This window comes from Zalophus californianus, chromosome 3 (assembly GCF_009762305.2).
Source record: "Zalophus californianus isolate mZalCal1 chromosome 3, mZalCal1.pri.v2, whole genome shotgun sequence".
Lineage (NCBI taxonomy): Eukaryota > Metazoa > Chordata > Mammalia > Carnivora > Otariidae > Zalophus > Zalophus californianus.
Genome location: NC_045597.1, coordinates 29,883,920 through 29,899,961, shown reverse-complemented (window position 1 = coordinate 29,899,961; position 16,042 = coordinate 29,883,920). Strand labels below are relative to the sequence as shown.

Sequence of the window (16,042 nt, the reverse complement as noted above, 5' to 3'; positions counted from 1 at the left end):
ATCTTTCCCTGTGCCTCCCTTCAGCCTAAATATATATAGTCGAAGTAATTTAGTCTTGCACTGATAGAGGCTCACTTTTCATGCCAGTTATTTATTTATTTGATGGGGGGGCGGGAAGAGAAATAGAGAATGCACACGCAGAGGGAGAAGCAGGCTCTCCGCTGAGCAGGGAGCCCAATGCGGGGCTCGATCCCAGGACCCCGGGATCGTGACCTGAGCCGAAGGCAGAGGCTTAACCGACTGAGCTACCCAGGCGCCCTTGAAGTTAGGAATTTTAACAAAAATTTGGGAATATGAGACCTGTGGTTGTTAAAAACAGGCCTCAAGGAGATAATGAGGAAAGTGGGCAAGAAATCTAACAGTCACTGGCAGTAACTGAGCATGATTCCTCCAGAAGTGTGCACAGGGAGTGAGGACATGGTGTGGGGTGGTCGGATCTCACTGTGGAGCTCTGTGGAAGTCAGCTGGGTCGGATCTCACCCCGGAGCTCTGTGGAAGTCAGCTGGGTTGGATCTCACCCCGGAGCTCTGTGGAAGTCAGCTGGGTCGGATCTCACCCCGGAGCTCTGTGGAAGTCAGCTGGGTCGGATCTCACCCCGGAGCTCTGTGGAAGTCAGCTGGGTCGGATCTCACCCCGGAGCTCTGTGGAAGTCAGCTGGGTTGGATCTCACCCCGGAGCTCTGTGGAAGTCAGCTAGGTCGGATCTCACTGTGGAGCTCTGTGGAAGTCAGCTGGGTCGGATCTCACCCCGGAGCTCTGTGGAAGTCAGCTAGGTCGGATCTCACCCTGGAGCTCTGTGGAAGTCAGCTAGGTCGGATCTCACCCCGGAGCTCTGTGGAAGTCAGCTGGGTCGGATCTCACCCTGGAGCTCTGTGGAAGTCAGCTGGGTCGGATCTCACCCCGGAGCTCTGTGGAAGTCAGCTGGGTTGGATCTCACCCCGGAGCTCTGTGGAAGTCAGCTGGGTCGGATCTCACCCTGGAGCTCTGTGGAAGTCAGCTGGGTCGGATCTCACCCTGGAGCTCTGTGGAAGTCAGCTGGACAGGGCTACAGCCCTGTACCTGTACAGCCGGGTATAAGTAATGTAGAATGAGCATTGCAAAGAGGGGGGGAAGGAAGAGATGAGTTTGGTTTTGGCCTTGGACACATTTTGGATTAGTGTTCAAGTACAGCATTTGTACTTGAAAGTGACCACAAACTCGTGTGTCCTGATAATGTATCTCTTAGTGCTTCAGGGCATATACCAGTAAAATTGAAACTATCTTGGTGAGTGAGGCGCGAGTGAAAAGCATGAGATGTCACAATGGTTTGTGGTCCTCCGAAGTTCCCAGTGTTTCAGAGTTTCACAATGCTATTTTCAATATTTAATTTGTTCCATTTGGGAGAAACAAGATTGAACATTAAATTTATTTTAGGTTTTCTTCTTAGGCTCAATAACGGAAAAAAGATTGCAAAACCATGGTCTAGACGATAAAACTCAGAGTCAGGGAGTGTACCTATAGTACACTCTGGTATCCCCCACATTTCCTAGGGTGCCTGGCACGGAGCATGTGCACGGTGAATTCTGGTGTCCCTGTTCGTTCACTCCGTAAAGTGGGGAAGCGTGGCCAAGGGCGGGGGGGGGGGGGGCGCGGAATCAGCATGTCACAGGTGCAGGAGAATGTGGAGCGTTTGGGAACTCTGCTCATCTGCTGTGGTAGGAGGGTAGCCTGAGGGGTGGGAGTAGCAGGAGATACGGTTGGGAAGAAGGGAAGAAGGACGGGAGCTGATACCTTGAAGGGTCTCATGTGGGCCATGCCTGGGGGCTTTCAGATGAAGGTGGGAGAGTAATTGGAAGGTTTTAAGCGGGTGACTGGGTGTGTACTTGTGCTCGAGGAAGAGTGGAGCAGGCTGTGTGGAAGGTGGGTCAGAAGAGCAAGACAGGGTGCATGGAGACCGAGTAAGAGGATGCCGTGAAAACGTGGGTGATAATGTGGTCCGCACCGATGAAGTGGAAGAGTCATTAACTACTGACAGGACTTGGGGCTGAGGGTGTAGAAGGGAGGTGAATCTGAGGAGATGGCCCCGATTTCTGGATTAGAGGACTTGCTGGTCGAGGTGCAACCTGCAGGTCTGAGTAAGTGTAGGAGGAGCTGTGTGTAAAGGGGAGGAAGGCGTGAATCCAGTTTTGTACTTGAGCACGGAGTTTTTGGCTTAGCATCTAAATAGATCCTTTGTTTTCTGAGCTTGAGTGAGTGACCTGTTACACGTACTTTAGTTTGGAGCCACCACCCAACCCCCCACCCCGCATTGAAGTCACAGCGCTGCACTGAGATCTGTGGCTGGCTCTCTGCTGCCCCTTTGTGGCAGAAGACGGACTCAGCAAGGAGAGTGACAACAGAAGCCATCTCTTTTTCAGGTATCCAGAAGTTTAGAGGCGTACTCCTAGTTAAAACTTTCCAGGACTTAATGGGGTCATACTGATGTGATGAGTAGGTATCTCAAAACACATCAAGGTAGAATTTTAGTCATTCTTTCCATTTTGATGTGCTAGCAAAAGATAAAGTAAGTGTTGGATTTGACTGTTCTAGGGTTTTTTGTTAATATGTAACAATTTCTAACTAAGTGGCTGTCAGATGATTCTCTAACCTCACTTTGATCCAATTTTATCCACTTACTGTATATATAGAAACAAATAGCTAATTGATTAGCTAATCCCTACTTTTTATAGAACACTTAAAAAAAAAAAAAAAACAATTTATTTGGTAGACCCTTTCTGGAGATAGCGAGTTTGTTCTCCAAACAGAAGGTTAATTCTGTGGTAGCTTGTTACCATTCATAACACACGTGATGATTTTTATCTGTTATTGAGCTTACTATCATTTAGTTTACTTTTGAAAGCTAGTAATTTAGTTGGCATAAGCCTTATGATTTTTAACTAGAATTTTTTTCTCTTCTAGACAAGCTCCGGAGAAGTATGCCTAATCTAGCTCGGATGCCAGGTACGACTGCTGTCCCTAGCAATGCTGGCTCACCAGTCACCGTGAGAAATAGTCAGAGTTTTGACTCGAGCTTGCATGGAGCCGGAAACGGGATTTCAAGAATACAGTCTTGCAGTAAGTATGACAATTTGTAATTTTTTTTAAGTAAGTTTTAGTTGTAACACAATTAGAAAAACAGCTTATTCCTTTTTTTTTTTTTTTGAGGACATAGCAGGAAACTTTTCTCATGACTTTTTTTTTTAACTTCACCAGTACAGTTTAGTATTTTCATCAGTGCATATGTTAATGAATTAATAATTAGGAAGTTATATTTAATCTTCTCTATCCAAGGATAGCAGAAGTACTACATGGTGATTAATTTGCCCACTCAGCGTATAACAAAAATTACGTGTTTTCCTCGCAGATCTGCCTCTTTCTGGCTGTATCTGCCCGATGCCTTCACTCTGAAGAACGCATACTTACTCAGTCTCGCTGTCACTTTGCTCTTGTTGTTTACCAGTCCAGAGCTTTGTTCCTCCCAAAAGGAAGTTCTGTTTTAGTGTGCTGAGGAGTATCTATCTGCCCCCTTTTCAGCTTACCACACAGTCTGTCGTTCATTCTCCGTACGTTTTACCCAGCGGTGAGCAATGCAGTGAGCATGAAATCTCGTGTTCATGTGTTTTTATTTTGTGTGGGGATGTGGTGGTTCCAGTTGTCCCCGTCCCATTCCGACTCATGCTGTTTATGGGGGTAGTTGGGGTTAAGTCTGAGAACGACCCCTGGGAGGCGGACTGAGGGTCAGAGTCCCAGTAACGATGTGGCCCAAACGTAGGGGGCCCGGAGTGTGTTCAGAGTGGGCCGGTCAGCAGTCATCAACCGGATGTCTACATCTGCACCCAGAATGGTTTGAAGCCTTTCTCCCTCGGATTCCAGTTTGGGGCTCAAGTGGCATTTTCCCCACACGTGACAGTTTTTCATTTCAAAATGGCAGCATTTACTGAGCACGAGGAACCATGCTAACTGGCTTATATCTCTTGTCCGACTCAGTCCTGCCAGCAACCCTATGAGGTCGTTTCTGTCCTTGTTCCCATTTTGCAGATGAGGCAACAGATAACGTAACAGTTTGCACAGGGCCATACAGGGAAAAGAATAGAGCTAGAAAACTGTTCTGATGACCCCGGAGTTCATCTTTAACTACAAACATATTCTGACTCCTGTGTGCCATTCTTTCCCTTTCTTTATGCAGTTTTGTTGCTCTTTACCTTTATCCTACAGCCCAAACACCACACGCCCTTTGAAAAGGCTCCATTGATGACCCTGATAGACCTCCCCATAAACCCCCGAAGCAGATCTGGGATGGATTCAGTTTTTGGTGCTTACCTTTTTTTCCCCCCCAATGTGTCGTATTTCATGGTCTTTATATTTATCTTCCATACTAGCTCATCAGATCCCTCTGGGCTTGGGCCCTAGCTTAACTGATTTTCTGCACCCTGTACCTGGCACCCTGCCTGGTATTTAGTGAGTTTGAATGCATGAGTAAATGAATGCCACAGGGCCATATCTTAGGCCTTGATCTGTTAATATCGGAATTAATGACTTGTGTAAAGACACAGAAGACAACCTATGGAGTTTGCTAATGGTGGGAAAGGGAGAAATACTATTTCACATGAGGCAGCTGGGGAAACCGGCCAGATAGGTCATGATGAAATTTGACTTAAGTACACAGTTCTCTAGTTGAGTTCAAGAGTCAATAGTTTTCATGTAGAATGAGAAAGAATGGTTTTGACAGTAGCACATGTGGTAATGATTAGGAATTTTTGGTAACTCTGACTCCATTTGGCTTCATAGCATGATTTGAGTGCCAGAACAATGTATGGAACCCAAAATAGAATGTCCACAACAGAGAGTGGCCGGTTTTGATGGACATGCTCAAAGACTGATGGGGATGTGTCAGAAGTGCCCAGTAACCAAATCTTTGACCACTGAAGTCACCCAAAAAAAAGCAATTCGAAGGGATTCTAACCAGTAGAGCAAAATAAATACAGTTCCACATTTAATAGACAAAATACATAAATGGAGAAGGGGAAATTTTTCTTTATAGGAGAATGCCAGTTCATCAATGTAAAAAAAAAAAAATCAATGTTTGAAAGTCACATAGTGTAACAAGGAAAGAAGAAAAACCCTCCAGAGCACTGCTATGTAAGAGAAGTCAGTCAGACGCTTCTCTCAGATCTAAGGATTCTCTCCGCATTTACTTTTATTCGAAAGCATTCCAAGGAATTCTTCTCTATACAATGTAAGTTTATATCCTGACGATCCCTGGTTCTGGGCCATCTCACTTCCTGGGAAACACAAAGGTAAGGTAACGTTGGAAAGGCAGCGTGATACAGAAGGAGAACCCCTGGGTTTGCAGTAAAAAAAAAAAAATCTGAGTTTGGGTCTTAATCATAAGTTCTTGGATAAGTTATGTATTCTTTCTGATTCTTGTTTTCTTATTTGTACAATTGGGATTTTGTCTGTTTTACTCTCATCTGTTTTTCCACTTGTTTTAAAATACTTGAGTGGTTAGAGTATAGACATTGTGTATAGGAGAATTCGTAGGATGCTTTTCTTGAGTAACTTGTGTAATTTCATTTCAAATGATACTGATTGGGACGTCAGTGAATCTGTAGATAAATTTTAGGAGAATGGAATCTTCATGATATTCTTCTAATTCATTAACATGGCACCTCTCTTCATTTAGATCTTCTTCCATGTCTCCCAGCAAAGTGTTTGTAGCTTCTTGTATGGAAGTTTTCTGCACCACAGTTAAATTTATTCCTAAGTATCTGATTTTTCAAATGTTTTTATAGGTAGTGTTCTTTTAAATTTTAGTTTCTGCTTTGCTGATATTTAGAAATAGTTGATTTTTATATTTTGATATTGCATCCAGTGACTTTGCTGACTTCATGTATGCTGATGGTTATAGAATTTGGAATATACCTTACATAATGAGTGCATATGAACACTGAAATATATTCAGGAATGTTCACAAAACCCCAAACTGGAAATAACCCAGCCTTTCATCATCGGGCAAGCAGATTGTGACATTCATACAACCAAATACTACATAGCAGTGCAAACAACATGGTTGAATCTCAAAAACACAATGTTGAGTGAAAGAAGCCCGAGAACGTACTGTGTGATTACATTTCTATGAAGTTCAGAGTAGGAATAACCAATCTGTGGTGATAAAGTGAGAATAACTGTTACCATTATGGGAACAGTGAGTGGGAAGGGGAATGGGAGCCTTCTGGGGTGCAGGTAATGCTCTGTATCTTGGAGTGACTGGTGGTTCCACAGTGTGTTCACTTTGAAACTTGAGTGCTAGACTTAAGATTTAGATGCTTTATATGTATTTTATATATATAAGATTTATATACTTTATATGTATTATGTTTTTCAAAAGAAATTGAATTCACATTGAATTTTTAAATTTAGACTTTTTTCTGAGCAGTTTTCGGCTTAGCAATGAAGAAGTACAGAGTGCCAAGATAATCCCTACCTATCGCTTCCTTCCCTGGTTTCCCCTTTTAACTTCTTGCATTAGTGTGGTGCATTTGTTACACCTGATGAGCCAATGTATTGAAATATTCATGGTTGAAAGCTACCTCATTAAGGAATTGTAGAATTGGTTGGAATGGAACTTAGAGATTATTATTTGTCAACTGACAAGTTTTACAGTGTCACAGAAACTCGATGGGACCAAAACTACGGCAGCATCTTGTGTAGACCTGAGTTTGCATCGAGTGTTGACTGCTGTACGTGTGCATCAGCATTCCCGTGTACGGATCTCATCTGACGCTTGGGCAAAACTAATTTTTTAAGAAAATTCGAGAGACACTAAACCACGGACATTTTTTTTTGTCTTTCCCCCTTCCTATTTTATGGTTAAGTATAAAATCAGTTAAACTGTTTTAGAAAATGTTGGGTGTGTAAGTATACTGATGCAGTTCTTAAGAGTTCTTATGCAGAGAGCTCCCTTCATCTTAGATTTTGCTATTCTCAAGGTAATAATAGCACTGGTTGAGTGGTTACTAAGTGTCAGGCCCCACTGTAAGGCTTTATGTGGATTAATACTCCTTTACTCTTCCCACCAACCCCAGGAGATCGGTCAGTGCCATGTTCGTAACCTACTGATGTCACCTCTGTCTTCCCATCATCCCAGTATTGTCCCCTGGTTTTATTTTCATGAAACCATCCCCAGCGCAACCATCAGGAACATCCTCATGTCTTCCAAGCAAGCAAGGAAGAAACTGTCCTGTGAGAACTCAGGGATGGTTCTGTTCATTAAAGGAAAGGAAGCTGTTGTTAGGTGTGGCTTCTAGATATAGTTAGGTACTCAGAAATGTTGCTGACTGACAGAACGGGAGACGTGTCAAGAATTAGAATTTTCTAGTACTCAGTGCTGTCTGGAACGCACATTTCATTTCTGTCTGTCTATTACCTTTCAGACCCTGCTGGTCTAGGGTTAAGGTCCACTTCCTCAGTTGGGTGGCAGTGTAAGTTTTCGCTCTCGTCCCTGTCTTCCTTTCTAGTTCCTTCCCCAGGACAGCTTCAGCACAGAATGCACAGCGTGGGGCATTTCCCAGTGTCCGTGCGGCAGCCTCTGAAAGCCACGGCCTACGTGAGTCCCACTGTGCAGGGCGGCGGCAGCAGCATGCCTTTGTCCAACGGCCTCCAGCCATATTCCAGCACAGGCATCCCCACACCAAACAAAGCGGCCGCCGCGTCGGGGACACTGGGCCGCAGTGCGCTTCCCAGACCTTCACTGGCAATAAACGGGAGTAACCTGCCTCGAAGCAAAATTGCACAGCCTGTTAGAAGGTAGGAACCTTCGTTCGCTCCACCGCCTCTTTTGTGGCTTGAAATTGGAAACTGCTTGGGAACCAGCCTTCCTTTTGGGGTCTTTGGCACGCTGCCCTTCATGGCCTGACCTCTGACCACCTCCTTCTGGAAAGTGCTGGGGCGGGGGGTGTCCCTTCCTCCCTCCTCACTTCACTCCCGATGCTCCAGGGTTTGCTTGAATTTACCAGGTAAGCTCCCTCTGCAGAGCTTTTGTGTATTTTCCTTTCCCCAGGTTTTTCCCTCCAGGACTTCGCTCAGATGACCCCTCTGTGCACAAGTGCAGCTCCAGGGGCAGTTGTAGCTCCTTTTTCACCCCGTCCTCCTTCCCCCTTCTCCCCCAGAGCATTGATCACCGCCTGAGGGAGTAGAGTCTACTTCCTTACTAGTTTATGGTCTGACTGTCCTCTCTAGAATAGAAGCTTCATGGGGACGGAGGAAGGGAGTCTTCATGAATATAAAACCCCAAGGCTCAGGACTATGCCTAGCACAGGATCAAATGGTAAATATTTGTCGAAGCAATAATTTTATCAAAATAAGCAAACACGTTGGGCAGCTGTACACATGCACACCTGCTCACAGTCTTTTGGAGCTGGGCCTTTGTTAGTTTATGTTGGTAAGTTTAGTAAGGGTCCCGCTGGAATTTTTTTTTCTTTAAAACTTCAGATTAGTTGCAAGGCACACACTAGACAAGTTCGTGGTCATGATGTACCCTTCTTGAACTGGAGATCTTGAAGTGTTCTAGGTCAGTAAGAATTCCATAGCACTGGCTCCAGGATAGTTTTGGAAGAGGAGACAGTGACCACAGACCACTCCCAACAAGGAACTAGGCTCTGGAGGAGGAGGGGGATGGACCATGGTGACAGTGTGCAAAGGGGTGATGCGCGAGCAAGTAGTTCTTCCTTCTTTATGTGTTAATATGTGTAAATATTTTCCGATTAGAAGTAATAAGTGCTCAGATAAAAAATTCAGAAACTATTAAACATAAAAGTAAACAAAAATGAGTGAATTCCTAGTCCTGTTAGGAGTGCTTCCAGATAGGAAGCACTTTGTTGCATGTTTAATAAATTCTGGCTTTTTCTCCCCTTATAAATACAGATGTGTGTTATATTCATGGCAAATAGAATCCCAGTATTTGATGGATGTCGGTTATTGTGACCCCTCTATTTGTCCTTGAATAGGTCTCCAAACTAATCTTCTCTAAAGGGAGGACGTTTCCCCAAACTTAGGCAAACACTGGGTATTATTCTTTGCCAGTATCATAGGCACATCTTTATTTGTAAGGTTGCAAATTTCATGTGAATTTGCTGTTTGCATTCAAGGAAGTACCCATTTGTTTTTAGACAAGAGTTTATCTTTTTCTTTCTGGTTTTAAAATACCCTTTGTCCAGGAAGGATATGTTGCAGTACACACGTACACACACCCCCATCCACCCACCCACGCATGGCTGTGTGCTGAGAATGGGGTTTCCAGCTGGTGAGCGCGTGGCTCAGGAAAGTGCTAGTAGCTGCCGGCGCCCACCTGCGTGGAGGAGAGCAGATGGGAGTAAGGGCCGGGACCCCTGGGATTGTACTAACCGTCTCTTTCCGCCCCCTCAGTTTCCTTCAGCCTCCAAAGCCTCTGTCTTCGCTCAGCGCTCTGAGGGACGGAAGCTGGAGAGACGGTTGCTACTGATGCGGTTCCTCGCGCCCTTGGAACACGGGAAAGGAGCGGAAATGAGGGTCGAGTTACCTAGCTGGCTAGGTAACCGTGAACGTCGGGATATTCTTTCCCTTCTGCGTTTTAACATATTTACTGCATTGTTTTTCAACAGACCAAGCGCCAGAGACTAATGATTGCACTTAAATATTTGCCTGAGAGAATACTGCACCAGTCTCAGATCCGTGGTTGCGGTATTGTGACATTTAGATCTAGGGGGTTTTTGTAGAACTGCTATGTACCTGGACACTTTTTGAGAGGATTGAGATGTATCAATAATGCTTTCTTTGCCATGAGTTTTTTTTTTAAGTAACTGGTTCAATTTACTTACGTGTTCTAAACATCATCTTCCCATTACGTGTTCTGTATCTTAATACATTGCATATTTACAACTAGGTTCTATAATTTATGCTTTGAAGTTTACTTTTTTATAGTTTACAGGAATTTTATTTTTTGTGCCTATTTCTTTTTACACCTCTGTGAACCACTATGGAACAACTTAAATTTTGTGCCATAAAAATATTTTTGTGGTAAGGTACTATTTTTTTAGCTCTAGGGATCTATCAGCAAAAATCCACCATACAATTTGAAAGACCTAATTTTATGTTGAATGAGCACAACATAAGCTGAAGCATTGCAAGGAGGTAGCCAGATAGCAGTTAGATGGTCTTGTCTTTTTGTTAATTTATTGTCATACTTGGGTTTCCGATTTATAAAGGCATCACAGGCTCATTGCACTTAATACCTGCAATGTTTGCTACTGTACCACAATTGATTTTCAATACTTTATTACAGAGGATGAGAAACTGTAATGTTTTGTTAACAATGCTTCTGGAAATGGATGCATTTTAAAGCAAATAAATCTTTTTGATAGACCTTTTACAAAACCCATTTGCACTAATGAATGCTTTCTTATGGTATAGGACTTAATATTTGTTACTGTGTACACTGCTCTTTTGGAATGTTCGGAAATAAAGACTATTTCAGCAATATCAGGTCACGCATGAATGTGCAGCACGAGCAGTATAAACACCATTTCTCTGTTTCACTATCATTGTGAAAGCAGGATACTCACATTTGTGAAAACTATTTCTCTAGAATACTCCTGATACGAATGGGAGGTTTTGGTTTTGCAGTGAGGTTTAGGTCCCATTTAGAAAAGCCATCGAAACTCAGGTAGCCTCTTGCCCAGAAGTACTTACGGATGAACGCTGTCCGTGATTAACAGTTCATGGGGGTCGAATTTGAGGTATTGTCACAATATCAGCAAAATATTATTCTACATTATGTCTGATATATGTTGAAAAAACTTTTCACCTGAAGGTCCTATGGAAAAGCTTTAATGTTAAATATTAAAATAGAAACACATCTAATTCCATCTGGAATGGCTTTTATAGTTAACTTGCTGTGTAAATGAAATGTGAGCTGGAGGAGGGGTGAGATACCAAAGGGGAAGTAATATTTTTTGAGCATTTCTTTAGTGAGGAGAACTGTCCTAGAGATTTCAGGTACATTTGTCTATTCCAGACCATCTGCTGTTCTCACCATTTACATAATAAAGATACTGAGTCCAAGGTAGCAGGTTAACCTTACATAAACATTTAGCTAGTACTGAAGCTGACTTAGGAATCCAGGTTTAGCCAATCTCAAATCTGTTTTCCCCACCGCTGTGCTCTTTTCCTATGAGCACATGTAATTAGTACATTTTTTTAAAAAATGGGTTTCTATTCTAAGAAAATTAAAGGATTAAATTCATTTTCAATTTAAATATTTCTACTTTAAAAAAGTCCATTCAGCTCTTGGGATGATAAAGAGCTCTGTGCCTTGGATTTCACATTCTAGTTGGTGGGGGACACAGTAAACGAACAAGTGAATGAATCACGGTATAGATCCCTACTGCTCAGGGAGGGGACAAAAGGTGCTCAAAGTAAGGGCCAGGGGCTCAAAGCGAGAGAAAAATCGAGACCGGGAGAGATCACACTTTTAAGTTACCTGGCTAGATCTCATTAAGGACTTGACCCTTGCAGACTTGGGAGATGGAGAGTTAGTCCTAAAGTTACTTCATAGACTCTTTCCCCTGGAGTTCTCCAGAACACCAGCAGCTTTGGCATCTCATGGGAACTTATTAGAAATGCAAATTCTCAAGCCCCACCCCCCAGACTTAGTGGGTGATTTGAAGAACCTCCTCACAACTGTCCCTGCAAAGGCTCAGGACGGAGCAGGCCTGGCGTGCTGGAGGAAGAGCAGAAAGGCCGGTGCGGAGTTTCATGTTACTCGGCAAGGGGAGCCGGGCACTGTTCCGAGCGGCAGAGTTCATGATTTGACTTAGGTTTAAATAGCTCACCCTGGCATTTGGGGGAGAATAGACTAGAAGATGGCAGATGTAGATTAAACTATTTCAGTAATCCAAGCAAGAGAGGAGGAATTGGACCAGAAGGATTTCAGTGGGGGTAGTCAAAGTGGCCAGCTTTGGGGGTATATTCTGAAAGCGGAGCTGTCAGGATTTCTTTATGGACTGGATCTACTCTGATCAAAAAGGAAAACAAGCCCTTTGGGCTGGCAAGCAGAGGGACAGAGTTCCACGGGTAAAGATGGGGAGGGCCGTGACTGGCTGAGATCACCAGAGGGAGCCTAGATGGAGAAGAGGACTAAGGACTGGGAGCTGGGCACATGTGCCTTTGCGCTTACGTGAGTTCCTCGTCCCGGTAACGGGGCCGCGTGCAGGGAAAGACAGCCCAAGAGCTTCGTTTTCGCACATGGAGGGGAGCGATGGTATTGGGTTAACGCAGATCCGAGCAGGACTTCTCTTTGGATTAGCTGTCCCAGTGTAAGCAGCTACCACAAAACTTGGCGGCCTCACCCAACATCTCACAGTTGCCATGGGGCTGGAATCTGGCCACAGCCTAGCCGAGTCCTCTGGCCTAGGGTCCCTCCCCAGGCTGCGGTCATGGGGAGACTGGCCTGGGAAAGAACGCGCTTTCACGCTTACTCACAGGGCTGTTGGCAGGATTCATTTCCTTGTGTGCCATCCCCCGTTTCTTCCACACGGACCTCTCCTGGGGCAGCTTCCACACAGTGGCTGGCTTCATCAGGATGAACAAGCGCGAGGTGCAAGAGAGTGAACCAGAAATATGGAAGTTAGTCTCTTGTAACTCAATCTTGGAAGCAATATCCCATCACTTGGCCATATTCTATTTGTTGGAAGCCAGTCACTAGGTCCAGCCCTCATTCAGGGTGAGGGGATGACACGAGAATGTGAATACCTGGAGACAAGGATCTTACAAGCTGCCTGCCAGACACTGCCTCCAAAACCTCGCCAGCAGCCATACTGGATGATGCCCATGGAATTTCCAAAATGATTAACACTATCTGTATGCCGGCAGTATGAAAATTCCTGTTACTGTACACCCTCAGTATTGTTTGTAGTGTCTCTAACTTTGTGGGCGGGCAGTACTGTGTCACGGTTTCAATTTGCATTTCCTTTTCCTCTAGCTGGGATCGTATACCTTTTCATTGGTTAGATTGAACATCAGCTTATCTTCTGTGGATTCCTTTTCAGGTCTTTTGCCCATTTTTCTGTTGGGATTTTCTGACCGGTTTATAGGAGCTCTTTATAAAGCCTGCTTGGAGCCTTTTGTCAGTTAGATGTGTCACGTCTTCACGCTGTGTACCTTACCTTTTAACTCTATGGTGTATTTTGATAGACTTACTAACTTTAATAGGGTACCATTTATTCCCTTAAGATTAGCCATTTTGTGTCTTATTTAAAGAGTATTTCCTACCCTAAAATCATGAATTTATTCTGTATTCTCAAAGCTTTATTATTTTGCTTTCCACCTATATTTTTTATTATCCATGTAGTTCTAATAACACTGAAAACTCCATCCTTGCCCCAGTTTTTCTGTCATAAAGCAAATGCCTTTGTGTCTGTGTCTATTTCAACTGTCTATTCTTGCAGAATTCCAGAACGGTACTGTTCTAAACACTGTAGCATTATAATTAGTTTTGCCAAACAGCAAAGCAATCTTGTCATCCTGTTTTCCCTTAGGAGTGTCTTGGTTATTCCTGTCACTTTAGCTTGTTCAAAAATAAAGACTTGCAGTCAGTGACATTCCAGAAAAACATCCTGTTGGAATTGCATAGAACTTACTCAGTTTGGGGGAAATTCTTTATAATATTGAATCTTATAATCCATGAGCATGGTCTATGTCTTTTATTGATTGAGGTATTCTTTAATCTCTCAATTGTGCCAAGTTCTCCATGGAGTGCTTATATAGTCTTTGCCAAATTAATTTCTAGATATTTGGAATTTTTTGCTATTGTAAGGGATATTTTTAAAAATTTCATTCCAGCATTTTGTTTTGAATGTTTTATTCAACAACCGTAAGTTTATGTCAGTTATATTTATCATTTGTTACTTACACAGTCAAATGTATGAGAGTGAGTTTTATCTCTTCCTTTCCTGTCCTTCTAACTTTGCTTTTTCTTGACTATGGTCTTCAATGCAATATTAAATACAAATGATAATATTTTTCTTTTTGCTAATTTCAAAAGGAAAGCTTTTTTTGCCATTGACTTTCAAATTTGCTAAGAGCATTTTTAATTGCAAAAGTGAATTTTAATAACCCTTTTCTGCATCTATTAGAATATCTCTTTTAGTCTTAATACGCCAACTTTATGAGAGCTTTTAAAATTGAATCAACCACGGATTAAAGGTAAATCCAAGTTGGTCTGGACATTTATTTCATTTTAAAGATAGATGGATTTGATTTACTAATGTTTAGGATTTTTGTCCAGTTTTTTGAATAAAAATGACCTGTAATCTTTCTTAAGCTATCTCTGTCAGGTTTTGGAATTAAGATAGTTTTAGACTCATAAGACGAGTTGGGAGGTACTTTCTGTTCTAGCTGGATAAATTCATATAATACTGCAATTATTTCTACTTTAAAAAACAGGTGATAAATCTCAGTTGTGAAGCCATTGAAGCCTGGAGTCCAGGTCGTGTTTTAAAAATCTGGTGGTATATCTACTTATTGTACTTGGCAGAAGCATTAGGAGAAAACCTACCTTAGTGGTGGACATCTACATACTCCTCATGGTTCTGTCAAATTTTGCTTCATGTCTTTTGAGGACATAGGATTTGGTGTATACACATGTAGATACGTTTTATCTTCCTCGCAGACTTGAACCTGTTGTTGGAACTATTTTTTTTAATGTCTAGGAATCTGTTTTTCTCAGATTAGGTAGCTACATCAGATTTCTTTTAGTGTTTGTAGGATATATATTTCTTAAACCTTCACTGTCAAACTTATTGTTATGTTAAAACAACATATAGTTCAGTTCTTAACCAAGTATGAAAATCTTTGCCCTTCAGCTTGAGCATTTAAGCCAGTAGTATATAAAATGACTGACATATTTAAATATAAATTTATGAGCTGTTTGTTATATCTGTTCGCTTTCTCTCCTATTGGTTTGAAAATTATACCCTAATGCTCTTTTGCTGTTTGTGGCTACCCGAGGAATTGCAATTTTCATCCTTCACCTATCAAAGAATATTTAATCTTAACTTTTACCATCCTCCTAGGCAACACAAGGACATCCTTGCATCTCATCTAGTATCAGACTAGGCATTAGCCTCCTGACACACCTAATCTCTGTACACGCATTTTAAGTCTCAGCCAGGGATTGGGGAGAAATATCATATGTAGATTGTGGGGCTCTCTGAAATTCAGAGAAAACAGAGTTAGCCATGTAAACAATGCAACGTTGTGAGATTAAAAAATATTTAGAGAAAGGTACACAGACTAATGATGGGACCAAGGGAACGATCAGCAGGTGAAGTCAGAAGTTTCCCAGGTAGTGTAATTATTTTGTCTTAAACCAGGCCCTTAGTTCACTTGCCCAGCAAATATTTATTGACAGCCTAGTATTTGTCAGGCTTTGTGCTCGATGCTGAGGACATCACAGTCAATAAATCAGATATGGTCCTTGCCTTTATCCAAGTTACATTTTTGATTCAAGTGCGAAAGAGCTTAAAATAAAATGCCATGTCCTTCCCATAAACAAACAAGTGAGGGGCGAAGATCCCGAATAAGGGGTCAGAAGAGGAGGACAAGAATCATTTACCTAAAAGGGATGCTCCAGAAAGGCGAGAGAGAGAATATTTAAGCTGCGGATGTAGAGGATCAAATGAAGAGAAGGGGAAAGATTATTTCAGGCAGGGATGGGGAAGAATTTGGTGTGTAAAGAACCAAAAGGAGGCTGGTGGGGCTGGACCTTAGGGTGCCAGTGACAGGACTAGCTACAGGAATTTGGGGTCCAGTACAAAATGAAAATGCAAAATAAAAATCGAAGACATTAAGAATTTCAAGATGGCAACAGTAGAAAATTAAACCAATCAAGGGGCCCTTCTGAGCATGGGGCCACATGCCACTACACAGGCCACAGGACCAGAAGCCAGCAGCCATGGCTAGTGGGAGAGTAGTGAGAGCTGAATTGAGGG

General features: G+C 42.7%; 1 protein-coding gene across 3 annotated transcripts in view; it reads left to right on the top strand.

Annotated features, from left to right (window-relative positions):
* The window catches only part of SLAIN1 (SLAIN motif family member 1), a 65,874-nt gene extending 51,664 nt beyond the window's left edge, over window positions 1-14,210 (top strand). Inside the window, exons 6-8 of one of the 3 annotated variants that reach the window (XM_027590094.1) lie at window positions 2,937-3,092; window positions 7,535-7,823; window positions 9,441-14,210. In XM_027590094.1, the coding sequence (XP_027445895.1) occupies window positions 2,937-3,092; window positions 7,535-7,823; window positions 9,441-9,516 (521 nt within the window). In that variant the 3' untranslated portion in view covers window positions 9,517-14,210. The remainder of the gene's footprint in view (window positions 1-2,936; window positions 3,093-7,534; window positions 7,824-9,440) is intronic. The other 2 variants (XM_027590095.1, XM_027590097.2) reach the window with 2 other exon arrangements.
* The last annotated feature ends 1,832 nt before the right edge of the window (window positions 14,211-16,042 follow it).